A 17,244-nucleotide genomic window follows, 5' to 3' on the forward strand; every position below is an offset into this window, starting at 1 on the left:
AGCCTCGGTCAGCATGGGGCTGACAGGTGGGAGCGAAGGGCAGGGTGGGCGCCTAGGGCGGCAGGGCAAGCGCGGGCGGGGGAGGGGAGCGAGCGGGAGGGGGCTGAACAGAACGTGCCTGGGGCGCGCGAAAGGAAGGTGGACCCGCCAAAGCCTTATGACAACCCTTACTCCACCCGCAGCCTCAGCACCTAATGATTGTGCACGGCCGCGCACTTACTCCTCTTGAGCTGAATTCAGGGTGTTCTTGGAAGGGCGCTGGACCCACGGAAAGGGTAGTCGCCGTGTGTCCAGGAAACGACTCACGAATTATTCCTAACTGCAGATACTCCCCCAAACTCACGTCCAACTCCTTGGTTGATGCTTGGAACTTTACAGGAAGGAGCAGTCGATTTTCAACAAGTATTTATTGGTCACCTTTTCCACTTGAGGACTCAGATCTCAACTGAAATTAGGACTTTCTTCTTGGAACCAGCTATCCCAGGACTTGAGCCAGTATTAAACATGTGCCAGAGAGTAGCTCTCTCCGTTCCCAAAGTCCATGGTTAAGGAATTTTCACAGGCACCATAAATCACTCCTGTGACATTTATTGCACCCCTTCCAAGACTCTTGTGCCAGGCCCTGAAAAGTGGATTGACTCAACAAAGTTGAGATGTAGGTGGGACAGCTTGGTTTGTCAGAGAAGATGACACTGGAGATTAGAGTTGGGCTTTCAGGCATGTTTAAGATTTTTCTGGGAGAGGGTTTTCCAAATATAATAACATGTGCAAAAGCACTGGGGCACAAAAGAGCCTGCCATACTCTGGGTTAACTTGACCTTGAGGCAAGGGACAGGAAGCAGGATGCCAAAAAATGAAGGCCACAGTGGAGTCTGGTGTGACTGGAGGCAGGTGTTATGTAGCTGACTCTCAGGGATCAGTGAGAAGCCCAGATTGAAGGAGAACATGGTTGCAGTGTTTCCACTAGAGGCTTGAAGAGATTTCAAATAGCTAATGAGAATCATCCCAGGGTTCGGAGCCAGCAAGGCTTGCTTTCAGGTTATGTGCTGTTCTTTATCGCTGTGCAACCTCATAGGAGTTTTCTCATCTCTGAGAGGACAGTCATAGCCACCGTGCATAAGGAAGCTGTGAAGTCAACGTGTGCAAAGCACTCAGCTCAAGCACCAGCAGGAAGTCAGTGCTAGGCTTGTGTTGGCTGTGGCATTGGGAGGCAAGGAGAGAAACAGTGGAGATGGAAAAGGAAGGTCAGGAGCTACAGAAGTGTGGGGGAGTCACAGGTGACAGAGGTTTCTAAATTCAGGCAAAGGATGAATCAGGAGAGGAGAAGGGAGTTATCAAGAGAGGAAAGCCTGGAAAAGAAAGAGGGTGTGTCAGGCATGCAGAATAGCACTGGCCACACGAAGTCTGGCCTTGCAGCGTGTGAACTTGAGACAAGAAAAGCAGGATCAACTGCAGGGTTTGGCAGAGGGAGAGGGATGAGGAATTCGGATTTTTTTGCAAAGACGTTTGCTGAGCATCTACCTTGTGCCAGGCTCCATGCCGAGAAGAGACTCCAAGTGAGCAACCTGCACATCCTGCCAAAGAACTCAAGGAAGGTGAGCAGGAGACCATGTGCTCAGATAGAGGTCTGCAGGGATGGACCTGGGGCAACTGGAGAAGCAGCCTGTAACCTGGCATGATGGAGAGCCCTCCAATCACAATAAGATATCAGGATGGCAGAGGGAGAAGACAGCACCCTCTCCTGTGGGCAATGTCTTGGATGCAGTGAATTTGAGGTCAGGAACAATGAATTTGAGGTCAGACACAAATGACTGGAGTTTGGGTGAAATGTAAATAAGAATCAGATGGGAGCGTCTGCTATGTTTCACAGGCTTGAAAGCAACCTGGGCACAAGGACTTGCTCATCACTGTATCGTCAGCCCCCAGTACATGCCTGGCCTAGAGCAGGCACTCACCATATTCTTTCAACTTTATCAAAGACATGTGCAGATATCTCAAGGGTACTGAAGAGCTTATTCAGTGACGAAAAACAAGGATCTCTACATCCTCAGGTCAACTCCTGGAAGCCACTGCAGTTGTTCCATTTGAACCGTTTTTCTGCCTAATTACCTTTTTATCTCTGCAAGTTCACAAGCTCATTCTTCACTTATCAGTTCTTTGCTGATGTAAAGGTACCAGGCAGTCTCCCGGTCCTCCCAACATCAATTGCTTTAGATCTGCTGATTCCTATAAACTGAATATACTCATATTATTATTTTCATAAACTTTACACAGTATTTTTTTTTGAGAGAGAGAGAGAGAAAGAAAGAGAGAGAGAGAATTTTTTATTTTTTGGTGGACACAACATCTTTATTTTATTTGTATGTGGTGCTGAGGATCGAACCCAGCACCCCACCCATGCCAGACGAGCCCACTACGGCTTGAGCCACATCCCCAGCCCAAGACAGTATCTTTTGATACTCCACAAAGTAAGATATTTTTAGAGCTCCTTCGTTCTCTTTAGCTTTTCTCTCTGCCTTCTATCTCCCCGAAACTCTAACCTGCACTTTTGGTGTCTGAATATTGAGACGATATCGTTGTCCCATAACCACAGTCACGTTTTCCAAATATTTTCTAGATATTGAGTCTAAAAATTGAAAGTTAATGAACAAGATTTGTTTTATTGTAACTAACTTCTATTCGTTGCAAAAACCAAGGGAAGAAGGTATCATGGTTACCTTTTCTTTTTTTTTTTTTAATACCTTTATTCCATTTATTCATTTGTATGTGGTGCTGAGGATTAAACCCAGGGCCTCACATGTGCTAGACAAGCTATAGCCCAGCCCCTACCTTTTCTTTCTTACCCAGCTTTTTGTTTTTCCTAGAAGTTCATGTTGCCTTTTTCTTACACCCTTTGGTTTTATCATAGTGTTAGTTTCCCCTCAACTGCCATGTCTGGTCAATTGTTCGGTCAGAATTTCTTTTTTCAGATCTACTATCTAGAACCCTCTGTTTGCTGCACCAAATCTGAACTGATTGTTGGCCTCTATCTAGTAGATATCTGGGACTTGGCTATTTTGCTGGGATGGACATGTTATTTCCTTCTAGACTTTCTTGTTGTACATATTCATTTTCTTTAATACATATTCAAATAATTTCCTAAAAAAGAGAAAGTAAATTTTCTGGGTTTTTTTTTTTTTTTTTGTATCTGAAATGACAGTTTGGCTGGATATAAAATTCATTTTCCTCCGAATTTAAAGGCAAGTTAGTTACAATAAAACCACTGTTGATAAGTCTGCTACCAGTATGAGTTTCCTCTGTTTGTAGGTTACTGGGTTTTCCTCTTTAGAAGCACTTAGGAGTTGTTTGTTACCGATGTAATGTACTTTCACAGCAAGGATGTTTTGACATCTGTCAAGTTAGGCATTCAGTGAACTCTTTTAAACTAGGGACATCCTTCAGTTTCATTCTTGGGCTCAGGGATATTTTGATTTTTCTTCTCTTGTGTTTGCTATTGTTTGTTGTTGTGTTTTGCTTTGGGGGCTATTGGGGAATGAACCCAGGGCCTCGAGCACACTAAGTAAGCCCTCTACCACTGAGTTACGTCCCCAGCCCTCTGTGTTCTCTATTCTTGATCTCCTTTCTAGAATTCAGAAATGGATCTCCTATGATCCTTTTCTCTCATGTTATCTTACATTTTGATTCCACCTCTGGAGATATTCTCTGTTTTAATTTTCTAAACCTATTTGCCAAAGCTATTTCCTTCTATAATTTTCGTAACATCTTGTTCTTATTTTTGATGTAAAACGTATTAAATATAGTCATTCATTCTTGAATCTCTAAAAAATGTTTAGTTGCTCTTTGAGCTCTTTCTGTTTCTCAAATTACCTCTGGTACTCTAGGATCATATTTTCTCTTGATCTGCTACTGACATGTGTTTGGTAATAGTTGGTTGTCCATGTTCAAGAGTAGAATAATTAAAATCTGATGGAGATCCTTGTGACTCTAGGACCTACTGCCTGGCAGATAGCACTTTAAGATGACCAGGCAGGAACCAAACACATCAGTGGGGACCACTGCCTGCCAGAATGTGGAAGTCCTTCCTGGTGGTGGTCATGTGGCTGCCACGGGTACAGCACTTACAGTGGGGAAGGAGCACGTTCAGCCCATGGCTCTGTCCTGTCTAGTTTCTCTGAGTTGGCCCCCCTGGGACTCACCTGGACAGGTGGGCTCATCCTCCTCCTACTTGCTCTTTCTCCTCAGCTGGAGTTACTTCTGACTCCACCTCTTCATCAGGTGCCAATCCTCCGCTATCCACATTCTAAAGACATGATGGACCTTCTGATGTGCTTGTGGGTCCCCCTCGTGTGCTTACTCATTGCAAACAAATTTATACTACTGTCATTTTTTAATATTTAAAATATTAAATACCAGGCTAAGAGGAAATGAAGGTGTGTTGTATAAGGTTCTTATACGATTTGTAGAGCAGTATACTACCCTTTGAACCTAGGATAAATTAAATATGTATATTATAAATCCTAAAGTAACAGAGTTGTAGCTCATAAAAGTCTACAGAAAAAAAAGTCAACAGGAAAGATAAAATGGAATTGAAAATATATGCTACAACAGAAAGCTCAGGAGACTGAGGCAGGAGGAATTCAAAGCCACCTCAGCAAAAGCAAGGCACCAAGCAATTTAGTGAGACCTTGTCTCCAAATAAAATAGAAAATGGGCTGAGGATGCGGCCCAGAGGTTGAGTGCCCCTGAGTTCAAATCCCCAGTTCCAAAAAAAAAAAAAAAATTAAAACAACAACAAAATACATGTGGACCTACCCATTTTATATCAAAGATAGAAAATTGTTAGAGTCTGTAAACAAGTCAAAATAACACCTGGCATTTTGCCAGGGGAATTTAGAGTTCGTAAACAAGTCTGGGTGGTGCCTGGCAAAATGCCAGAGGGAGTGGTTTGAGAAGTAACAAAAGCGAGCCATTAAGTGTGGAGATTCCTTATTGGTTGACTGATGTATCTAGTTTATGCTAATTAGATAAGCTGTGTGGAATGTATAAATACTGCTCCTGTCCTACAATAAACGGCTCCTACTCCTGCTGTATCAAGCTACACAAGTTATTCGTCACCCCCCCTGATTATTCTGCTGCAGCCGGACTGCGGCAGAAAATTATAAAATCTGGGACTGGAGTTGTGACTTAGCAGTAGAGTGCACGCCTAGTGCATGTAAGGTGCCGGGTTCAATCCTCAGCACCACATACAAACAAAGATGTTGGGTCCGACGAAAACTAAAAAAATAAATATTAAAAAATTCTCTCTCTCTCTCTCTCTCTCTCTCTCTCTCTCTCTTTAAAAAAAAAAAAAAAAGGAAAGTCCTCAAATCTGTATGTCAGTTTTTGTCTCACAAAGGGGATTGGGGCAAATGAAGCCCAAAGTAAGCAAAAGAATAAAGAGCTAAGTGGCAATCAATGAAAGAAAGAAAAGCAGAAAACAGAAGAAACCAGTGAAACCAAAAGATGGTCCTTTGGGATCCACAAAATTAATAAATCCCCAGCCAAGAAGAAAGAGAACCAAAGTTATCTGAAATGAAAGGGATGATGCCATTACAGATTCTACCTATGTGCAATGGATAACTCATGCAAATGAAATTGACAACTTAGATAAAATGGGCCAATTCCTTACAAGACAAAAATTTTGGAAGCTCACTCAAGAAGAAATAGTCATGCACAGTGGCACATGTCATAATCCCAGGGACTTGTGAGGCTGAGGCAAGAGGATAGAAAGTTTGAGGCCAGCCTCAGCAACTTAGCAGGACCCTGTCTCAAAATAAGAAAAGCTGGTATTGTAGCTCAATAGTAGAGCTCCCCTGGGTTAAATTCTCAGTATCATAAGAAAAAAAGAAACAGATATTCTGGAGATGGATGGTGCCAATGGTTGCACAATAGTGTGTACGCACCTGATGGCCCTTGACTGTATAAATGGTTAAAATAAGGGGATGTATAGGATGCACTTAGCATGCACTGGGGCTTTGTTCAATCCCCAGCACACACACATACACACACACAATTAGGAATATTTTACCACAATGAAAAGAAAATACAGGCAAAACAGCACTGCATGTAGCTTTTAAAACATGTAATTCAAAAAAAAATAAATAAATAAAAAATAAATAAATAAATAAATAAATAAAACATGTAATTCACAATCATCCTGTAAGGAAGCTCCAGGCCCAAGTTCATAAGCTTCACTTGTGAATGCTACCAACATTAGGGAAGAAATAATACCAATTATTTGCACAAACTCTTCCAGAAAACCAAAGAGCAAATACTTCCAAGGCATTTTATGAGGCCAGAATCACTCTAATATCAAATATCATTCTAATATCTAATATCAAAACTCATCATAAGAAAGGAAAATTGGTCACCAATATACCTTGTGGGGAAAAAAAAAAAAAAAAAAAAACTTTTTTTTTTTGTACTAGGGATTGAATCCAGAATCACTTCACCACTAAGCCACATTACCAGCCCTTCTTATTTTTTATTTTGAGACAGGGTCTTTTTAAGTTACTTAGGGCCTTGCTAAGTTGCTGAAGCTGTCCTCGAACTTGGGAGACTCCTGCCTGTACCCAGTTTTAATGTATTTCTGTACACTGGCAACAATTGGAAATTGGGATTATTTTATAGACCATAGGCTGTTACTTGAATCCTCAATAGAACATCCCTAAGTCAGGCACAGAGGTCCCAAGTGGAGTCAAACTCAGACTTTCTTCCAGCCCCCACACTCCATAATCATTTCCCCCTTGTCCATACTTAGTTGCTACTTATGGAAGGGTTGAGGCTATGGGTGTTGGTCAAATTGCCCAGGGAAACTGTAAAGCAAGTGAAGGGAGGCTGTCCACTCAGAGGCTGCAGAGGAGCCAGGCTTGGGCCAGGGGGAGCTGGAGATGGAGCAGCAGACTTGTGGAGGAAGCCAGGGGAGCTGTGGACAAGGAGGTAGAACTGGCCATTGGGGTGCTGCCCATGGAGATACCCTCAAAGCCTTACCACTCAGTTACTACAAGATCTCCAGGCCCAGGCGGAAGCACAGAGATCCCAAACCAACCCCTGGATCAGACCTGCAAGGACCACTGCCCTCCAGTCTACATCTCCAAGAAGAGACCGCAGCACATTCTCATGTTCTTCTTAGCCAGAACCAGGACTGTCACTTCCTGCCCCAGCCCAGGTTCATGGGGACCCACTGTGCCTGATGCACGATTGCCCCCGTCACCCCCGAATCACTCTGCCATGAACTCTTATCCTCTACCCTGGGGAGCAGAGAATGGGACAACCGGGTGTCATCACCCCAGGGGAAGATAAAGAGCAGCTTCTGCACTAGAAGATACAATCTCCAGGGAGGGGCCTGGTATGGGGACCAGTCATGGGAGTCACTCAGCCTCCTCTGCAGAGGGTGATCCTAACTCACAAATCACCAGTGAGGGAGGTGCTGGCATTGCCTCAGATCAACTCCTGAAGTTAGGGTACTGGCCTGGGTGGGGATGGATGGGCTGGGGGAGGACAACAAGCAGCAGAGGAGCAGAAATAGAGGGAGAAGAGGAAGGTCCACCTGGGGCATGGTGGCCCCTACAGTTACAGGCTCCTGTAGAGGACAGCAATGTGGGCAGGGAGAGAGAGTTTCTTAAGACTTTGTTCAAGTCCAGCTGTGGAACCACGGGCAAATGAGCCCCTCTAATATTTGGCACAGTGAGATCACAGCACTGGGGCAGAGGTAGCGCTCCATCAGCGGAAGGGAAGACTCTTGTGGCTGGGGTGATGGAGGGGGGATAGGCGGGGCCAGGATGACGAGTGGAGGCAAGCTGATATGGAGGACAGGACTGGTGATGTGGCAAGGGGACAGAGAGGAGGGATGAGCTGGAAGAGGGGATGGCAGGCAGGCTGAGGTGAGGCAGTGGGGAAGGGGAGGCGGCTGGACAGCACCACTAGCCCTGACTCCAGGATCCCTCAAGGACTGTCCCTCACCCTGCAGCTCCCCACCCTGATCTCCTTCTCCCTGCCAGGTGCTAATGGATTTCCCTGCTGTGGCAAGGGGGCAGTGGACATCGTGGAGATACCGTGAGAACCAGTCTCCCCACTCCTACCCTTGCCCCCTGAATCCATGTGGCTCCCCCACCACACCTAGAATTTCCCTCCTTTTTGCCCATTTCTAAAGTCTTCCCAAGATCAGTATCCAGGCCAAAAGTCTGGAGGTGGGGGTGTCTGCCATTCCTCTTCTCTCTCTGCCTTCAGTCCCTGACACTGGAGGAAGGCTGAGGGGTGATGGGGCACAGCGGGGATATGGATAGGGCCTGACTACTGAGAGAGGCCTTGCCTGTGCAGGACAGAGCTGTCAGGAGGGGGTGGGCAGGTGCCTAAGGAAGAATCGGGGATAACAATAGCCAAGCACGGAGGGCAAGGGTCAAGAGCAACAGAGAGAAACTTCCCATCCACACACACCTCTGGTCTCCAGACCTGCAAAGCTGGGAATGGGCAGGTGGGTGGACATTGCTCTGGGCTTTCCCCTCGGTAGGAAGCCCTTTTTCTGAGCTTTGGTTCTCAAAGCAAGCTATGTGGGCTCACCTGTGATGTTCCATAAAAATGAAGATTCCCTGTGTCTCCTCCAACTCACCCAATCCCACTGTGGGGATGACAGATGAGTTGGCAAACCTCCTAGGAATTTTCTAAACTCACTGGAACTTAAGAATATCATGCTCTTTGTGGGAGCGGGGACACTGAGGAGTGGGTCAGTTAGTGAGGTCATCTTACCAGCCCCTGTATAAGACAAGAGACCTTGAGAGTCTCAGAGATCCCTTTTCCCCTGAGCCAATCTCGAGGATCCCTATCACCCACTCTGACTTCTTTTGTCTTAGGAATGACTTCAACTCCCCACGGCCCCATCCCCGATTAGCAGAAGAGGAAGAAGACCTAGAGGTGAGAGTGACAAGGTCCCCCCATATGAGGAGTTGGTAGGCAAGGGGCAGAGTCTTTGAGGCCCACCTTTCCTAAATCCCCACCAACCCTTATCCTTGACAGTTCTGGGACCTTAGTACCAGACTGGTGTGGCAGCTCACACACCCCCACCCCCATCACCCACCCACACTGTCTCCCGCCCCAGGCAGGTCTTTGGTGCCAGGAAGGACCTTGCAGGCAGGGACACCCAGCTTTGCCTCCTTAGATTTTAGTTGAAATATTTCAGATGGAGGAAGAATTGCTAGAGCAAGAGCCTCGGCCCAGAGCAAATGTGGATTCGCACCTGGACTCAGTCCCAGATCTGGAAGACAACTCAGATGTAGACATCCCAGAGAGGGGGCCTGAAGCTAAGTCACACAATGACCCCTATTGGGAGATGAGCTCTCTGGAGTTTGGCTGCGAACACACCGAGCAGCAATATTACACAATAGAGACCCTCCATCCCTACACAGAGGAGATACCAAGGACCTTCTCGGGATGGTCGATAGGCTCCAACTCCAGCCTCCAGAGTGTCTCAGGGAAAGAACTGACATGCCCTGAGCATCGCTCCATCCGCGTACAGACTTCCAAGCACCTCTTCTGGGCAAATAAGCTCATCCAAGCATCAGAGCACAGCCTGCAACAGGCAATAAATAGGCAGTCCAAAGAAAGAGACACAGAGAAGACCCCCAGCCACCCAAAGCAGGAGTCCAACCCCAAGAACACACTGTGCCCTGAGAATATGCTCCAGATCTCCAGGGCCCTGACATTTCGCCAAGTCACAACCTCCCAGCCAATATCAAGCCCTTGTCTGTCAACCTCCAGCCTCCCGCCATCCATCGGCCTGGAAGAGCTGATCAATTTCGCATCTTCCTTGGCCGTAGCCTCCAACGACATGGAGTTGCCCAGTTTAGAACAAATGATCAAAGCTCCATCCCGGAAGTCTGCGGCACCTTCTAAAGAGCCTGTGAAACCTTGTACAGAGCCTGTGCAGCCTCAGAATCCACCCAAAGCCAAGGAGCCAGAGAAAGTTCCAGAACAGGAAAAACAGAGCTTCCCTTCTTACCTAGACTTCAAACCTGGGATCAAGAGAGCCACCACTGAGGGGGAAGTGAAGTTCCTTCCCACACAGGACACCCCCGCCACGCTGCAGGAATGCAAGGAAGAGTGAGTAGACTGGGTACAACTCCCCTAAGGGCCACAACTGTGGGGCCTCATTGCTTGCCCAGCTGGGCAGGGGTAAAGAACAGCGGAATGGGGGGCTGAGCAGGGCCACTTGCAGCTCAGTGAGGCCTCAACCTCAGTGACCTCATAAAGGCTGCTGGAAACGAAGTTTCAGTGGGCTGAGGTGAAGTGCCAAGGCCAGGGCCGAAGGAGGCTTGGGGACCATGGAGGGTGAGCTCTCCCAGTCTAGAGTGGGGACCTGGGTTCAAAGTGGGAAGGGTCAATGTGGCATTAGAAAGTGGAACTACTCGGCTGGTGTCTGCCCTGCAGAGAGTGCTGTCTGTAGCCCTGGGCAAGGACACTGTGTGGAGGGACAGTGAGGGGACAAGGCTGTGTAGTGGTCCTTGCCTCTGGTAATGGAAGGACACAGACCAGAACATCAGCTGCCCAGCCACATGCAGCAGAAGGCCCCTGACCCCAGGACCTCCTCCCTTGGACAGGTCCTGGGCCTGCCCCTCCTTTGTCACCCTCTCCCTGGGACCCCAGTGACACTCTCTCTTTTGTGTTGCAGCTCGGTGCCGGGAACCAAGAAAGGGAATCCATTATTCCTGAAAATCCATTTTAAGCTGTCATCCCCTTCCACCCCAGAGAAATGACTAGACAAAACCAGTAAAACCTCCAGTGCTGATCCCTCGCTCAGACTTTTTGTGCAAATGCTCCTGGACCAATGAACTCGTGGCTGCCATAGCCGAGTCTCAATTTTTTAGGGATGACACCCCCATATTTTTAGTTGTCCCCAGCCCCACCAACTCCCTGAGGGCTCCGTCACCCTGTTCCTGGCCATCCATCTCACCCTGCTCACTCCCCAGGGATAGTTCCACTTCACTCCCCTTAGCCAGACTTCAAGGCCACCTGGAAAGACTCATCTGAGCCTTCAGGAGGCTTCAGAGTCCTCTCTGAGGCTTCCAATTCTTAGGCCTGAAGCCAAGGGCACATTGGGATCATCTGAGGGGGGTAACCCCTGGGGGGTGGGACTGGGCAGGAAGAAAGGGAGTGTGGAGGGAGTTCTTCCTGTCTCTCCTCGGGGAAGACCTGCATGGAAAAGGGATGGTGCCTGGGGGCTTGAAGGAAGCCAAGAGACTGGTCCTCCAGGGGACCACAGCATTAAGCTGGAGGTCCCTCAAATGTAAGGAGAGCCCACGGTAACGGTGCATACCCATATGCAACCCAGACATGCACACACACCATAGCCTAGCACTCACTGCACATCCATGCACACACAGAGGAAGCCACACGGATGCCCAAGCAACACACATCCTGTGACTTTCACATGTACAAAACATGCACACAAATGCCCAAAGTTCCCCGTGTCTGGGGTCAGGCTTTGGAGGCCCAGGGGGTGAGCAATACATGGAAGCTTCTGGAAGAGGCAAGATGGATGCAAAGGAAGGAAGGGAATTTGGAGTTAGGGGTGGACATGGGTGTGGAGAGGGAAGTCTGCGGGAGAGAGGAGGGGCACCCTGAGCCCTGATCAGCCTCTGACCACCCCCCCCCCCGCTCTGGATGTCAGGCCCTCTGCCAAGGGAAAGCCCAGCTTTGCACATCTTCAAGAGCCTGGCAGGTATTGAGGAGGGAGGAGGGAGGAGTCCAGGAAGACAGATTTAGAAGAAGGGAGTAGTTGAGAATGGGTAGGGCCAGAAGGAGAAGGGGGCCAGAGGCTGGAAGAAGGGACCAAGCAATGATGAAAAGGTAAAGTGTCCCAGGTGAAGCTAGACCCAAATTGTCATTAGGCTCTCAGGACTCATCTTTCTGGAGTATTTTGATTTTTGTTTTTTGAAAAACAAATTTTATTTTTAGAGCAGTTTTAGGGGTACTGTAAAATTGAGCCTGAAGTACAGGGATCCCATATACTTTCTTATCCACTCACCCCACAGCACCACGGGTACATTTGTCACAAAAATGAACCTACATCAACAAATCATCATCACCCAAAGTCTATAGTTTACTTGAAGGTTCACTCTTGGTGTTGTACCTTCTAAGGTCTTTGACCAATGTATATTGACAAGTATCTATCAAGGGAGAGTTCAGAATAGTTTCTAATGTACTCAGCCTATTCATCCCTCCCTTCCCCCATTCCCAGGCAACCGCTGATCCTTTCACTGTCTAATTTTGCTTCTTCCAGAATGAGTTGGATAACATACATAGCCTTTCAAATTGGCTTCTTTCACTTAATAATATGCGTTTGTTTCCTCCGTGTCTTTTCATGGTTTGATTCTTTTTTAGCACTGAACAATGTTCCACTGTCTGGTATATCACAGTTTACTTATCCATTCACCTACATCCTGGTTGCTTCCAACGCTTAACAATTAGGAATAAAGCTACTATAAACATCGGCATGCAGGTTTGTGTGTGGACTTCAGTTTTCAGATCATTTGGGTAAATACCAAAGAGGATGATTGCTTTACCGTGTATATGGTATGGATTTGTTCTTTTTTGTAAGAAACCACCAAACTGTCTTTCAAAGTGATTATACCATTTTGCACTCCCACCAGCAACAAATGAGCATTCCTGATGCTCCACATCTTCACCAGTATTTGGTGGTGCCTGTATTTTGAATTTAGGCATTCTAATAGGTGTGAAGTATGTGGTATCTCCCTAACAATATATGGTTTTGAACATCTCCTACACTCACTTTTCATTTGTGTATCTTCTTTGGGAGGTGTCTGCTCAAATCTTTTGCCAGTTTTTTAACTGGGTAGTTCATTATTATTGAGTTTTGAGAGTTACAGTCCTTTATCAACAGTGTGTTTGCAAATAATTTCTCCCAGTCCCGTTTGTCTTCTCATTCTCTTGATGTTGTCTTTTGTAGAGCAGAAATTTTTAATTTTAATGAAGTCCAGCTTATCAATTATTTCTTTTACAGATCATATTTTTGTTATTGCATCAAAAAAGAGTCATTGCCATACCCACACTCAGATAGGTGTTCTCCTGGGTTACCTTCTAGGAGTTTTAGAGTTTTGTGTTTTACACTTACTTCTATGATCTATTTTGAGTTGCTTTTTGAGAAGGATGTAAACTCTGTGTCTAGATTCATTTTATTGTAGGTGAATGACAGTCATGTCATTGGCAAACAAAGATAGCTTTATTTTTTCCCAATCTGTATACCTTTTATTTCCTTTTCTTATCATACTGCATTATCTAGGACTTCCAGTACAATATTAAAAACAGCAATTAGAGGGCTGGGATTGTGACTCAGTGGTAAAGCACTAGCCTAACGTGTGAGGCACTGGTTTTGATTCTCAGCACCACATACAAATAAATAAATAAAGGTCCATCAACAACTAAAAATAAAATAAAATTTAAAAAAACAGCAATTAGAGGGATTAGAGGGGACATCTTCTGCATCTTCACATGAAAGCTTTGTGATTCTCCCTGCTAGGTATAATGTTAGCTGTGGATTTTTTTTTTTTAATTTATTTTTTCAGGTACTAGGTGTTGAACCCAGGGCCTTGCACATTCCAGGCAAATGCTCTACTACTGAGCTATGTCCCCAGCCTCCTAGCTATAGACTTTTTTTTTTTTGGGGGGGGGTACGGGAGATTGAACCCAGGGGTGCTTAACCACTGAGCCACATCTCCAGCCCTTTTTATTTTTATTTTTTATCTTGAGACAGGGTCTCACTAAATTGCTTAGGGCCTCACTAAATTGCTGAGGCTGGCTTTGAACTTGAGATCTTCCTGTCTCAGTCTCTGGAGGCGCTGAGATTACAGGCATGTGCCACTAAACCTGACTTAACCTGGACTCTTTATTATTAATTAATTTATTTATTCATTCTTTTTTTTTTTTTTTGGTACCAGGCATTGAACCCAGGGATGCTTAACCACTGAATCACATATACAGCCCTTTTTATTTTTTATTTTGAGATAAGGTCTTGCTAAGTGTCTGAGGCTGACTTTTAATTCATGATCCTCCTGCCTCAACATCCAGAGTTATCTTTTTAATATTTATTTTTTAGTTTTAGGTGGACACAATATCTTTATTTTTATGCGGTGCTGAGAATTGAACCCAGTGCCTCATGCATGCTAGGCGAGCGTGCTACCACTTGAACCACATCCCCAGCCCAGCCTCCTGAGTTTCTGGGACTACAGGCATGCACCACCACACTCACTATAGATTTTTTTGTAATGTTCTTTATCAAGTTGAAAAGTTCGCTATTTCTCGAGTTTTTGTTATGAATGGGTATTGAATTTTGTCATTTTTCTGCATGTATTTATATGATCATGTGATTTTTCTTCTTTAACCTATTGATGTGATGGATTACAATAACTAAATCTCAAATGTTGCATTCCTGTAATAGATCCCATTTGGTTGTGATGTATAATTTTTTATTCAAGTAGAATAAATATAAATAAAAATAAAAGCAAAAATCAACAAAATCAAAAACAGGAAATCAATAGAGAAAATCATCAAAATCAAAAGCTAGTTCTTTGAAAAAGATCAATAAAATCAATTAGCTCTAGCCATACTAACAGAAAAAGAGAGAAAGGATTGATATAATTTCTTTCTTAAATATTTAATATTTGATAGAATTCACCAGTAAACCTATCGGGCATGGTGCTCTTTGTTTTGGAAGGTTGTTAACTTTTTTTTTTCTTTTGGTAGTTGTAGGTGGATAGAATGCCTTTATTTTATTTGTTTATTTTTATGTGGTGCTAAAGATCAAACTTAATGACTCATGCATGCCAGGCAAGCACTCTACCACTGAGGTACATCCTCAGAACAGAAGGTTGTTAATTATTGATTCATCTTCTTTAATATATTCTATTTCTCCATGTGTTATTTTTGGCAGATTGCGTTTTTCAATGAATTGTCCATTTCATCTAGATTATCAAATGTATAGGCATAGAGTCATCCATAATATTCCTTTTTTTAATCCTTTGAATGTCCATTATATCTAGAATGATGTTCTCTCTTTCATTCTATTATTAATAATTTGCATCATTTCTCTCTCCCTCCCTCCCTCACTCCCTCTTCTTTCTGTTACCCTAGCTGGAGCCTAACTGATCTTACTGATCTTTTCAAAGAACCAGCTTTTGATTAAGGTGATCTTCTGTAATGATTTCCTGTTTTCAATTTGTATTATCTTTACTTACCTTGGATTTAATTTGTTCTTCTTTTTCTAGTTTCTTAAGATAGATACTTATTGATTTTAGATATTCCTCCTTTTCTAAAATATTCATTTTAATTCTATAAACTTCCCTCTTAGCATTGCTTTTGCTTATAGCCCACAAATTTTGAATGAACTGTATTTTTATTTTCATTTAGTTTCAAATATTTTTAACCTCTCTTGAGATTTTTGTTTGACCCGTGTATTAATTAGAAGTGTGTTATTTAATCACTAAGTTGGGGATCTCCCAGCTATCTTCCCCTCACTTCCCAGTACTAGAGGATGAACCCAGGGCCTCTGCAGGGTAGCCAAGTTTTCAACCAGCTGCATCTCCAGCCTTTTTTTTTTTTTTTTTTTTTTAAGATGTCCATGGGGCTGGGGTTGTGGCTCAGTGGTAGAGTGCTCGCCTAGCATGCATGAGGCACTGGGTTTGATCCTCAGCACCACATAAATGAAAAATAAAGATATTGTGTCCACTCACTGCTTGCCCATCTTGCCTCCATTTACACCTGGGGAGGATGATGCGGAACCCCTTCTCATAGGTAGCACCCTGGATCCCAAGAGGCTGCTGTGTCACGTCTGTGTGCGCTTATGAAATTGTGCTGTTACAGATGGTTTCCACCCAACTCGTCTATTTATACATGAACTCTGTCATTAAAGATTTTTGAGAACATGAAAAAAAAAAGATATTGTGTCCACTAAAAAAATAAATATTTAAAAATAAAAAAAGATACCCAGGCTGTCCTCAAATTTGTAGTCCTGCCCCAGCCTCCTGAATAGCTGGATCTGAGATCACCAGCATGTACCACTATGCCTGGCCTCCCAGCTATCTTTCTATTATTGATTTCTATTTTAATTCCATTATGACCCAAGAGCAGACATTATATAATTCTTATTCTTTTAAATTTATTAAGGTTTCATGGAATTTTTTTTAATATGGCAGACAGGTCTATATTGGGCTGGACCCTCACCCTCTCAGTTCTTGGCTTTGGGCTCCTGGGACCTACTTCTCTGGGCCTCTGTCATTCTGACTTAATATCCAGAGTGGAGTCACAAGTTCAGGTGTCTTAAGGGAGGCAAAAACTCAGGAATAAAGCAGCAGGTGATCAACAGGGAGAAGCAGATCTCTGGTGAGAGAGAGAGTGTATCTCCCACCAAAGACAAAATCCACCACAAAGGCAGCCTGGGGGCTATAGGTTTTGGGCACTGGAGCAGCCTCAGAGCCTATGACTCTGCCTTTCAGGCAGAAGAAGGCAGAAGACCAAGAGATCCCCACCCACACAGAAAAGGTACAGGTGATCAGGGTTGGAGGAGGGTCCTCCTCCCTCACCAGAGGTGGGGNCCTGGGACCGCTCAGCCCAGGTGAGAGCAGGCGCGCTGGGCTGGCGATGCAGACCAGGGGCTCCGCCGGAGAAGGGCGGGCGGACCGGGGAGAATCAGGACAGGGCAGATGGGGCGGAGGCGATAAAGCAGATGCGGCGGGACTGGCGGGCGGCAGGCGAAGAGTGGGAGTACACAGAAAGAAACGGGGACGGAGTAGGCGCAGGCGCCGAGGGAGGCGTGACTAAAGTAGGACCCGCAAAGGAAAAGGGGGCGAGGTATCCAGGTAGGAGGCCCCAGCGGAAGTGGGGGGCAGCAGCAAGGCGGACCTAGGAGGTGCTAATCCCGCGAGTCTCCGCATCTCCGAGCTGCTGGCTACACCCTCCGCATCTCTGAACTGCCGGCTACACCCTCCACGTGCTCCCTCCGCCCTCCCGCAGGGTACGTGGACGAGTCGCTGGAGCAAATAGGCCTCTCAAAGCGGGCTCTGTCCCCTGCGACTCTAGTGCAGAAGCAACCCTTCTCCCCTTCACCAGCCTCTTTGCAGAAACAAGCTGTGAAGAACTTATACAAGTAAAGCGTTTGCTGAGCGAAACCGACTGTGTGTAATGGGAGTGGGCACCGAA

At 45.4% G+C, this 17,244-nt stretch overlaps 1 protein-coding gene across 1 annotated transcript; it reads left to right on the top strand.

Moving 5' to 3' along the window:
• The first annotated feature begins 7,977 nt into the window (after positions 1-7,977).
• On the top strand, positions 7,978-11,120 carry Spata32 (spermatogenesis associated 32). The gene is made up of 2 exons (XM_048789902.1): positions 7,978-10,134; positions 10,703-11,120. The coding sequence occupies exons 1-2, from the start codon at positions 9,215-9,217 to the stop codon at positions 10,785-10,787; spliced, it is 1,005 nt and encodes a 334-aa protein (XP_048645859.1). The 5' UTR covers positions 7,978-9,214; the 3' UTR covers positions 10,788-11,120.
• Positions 11,121-17,244: the final 6,124 nt, after the last annotated feature.

The sequence above is a fragment of the Marmota marmota genome, unplaced genomic scaffold (genome assembly GCF_001458135.2).
Source record: "Marmota marmota marmota unplaced genomic scaffold, marMar, whole genome shotgun sequence".
In the NCBI taxonomy this organism is placed as follows: Eukaryota; Metazoa; Chordata; class Mammalia; order Rodentia; family Sciuridae; genus Marmota; species Marmota marmota.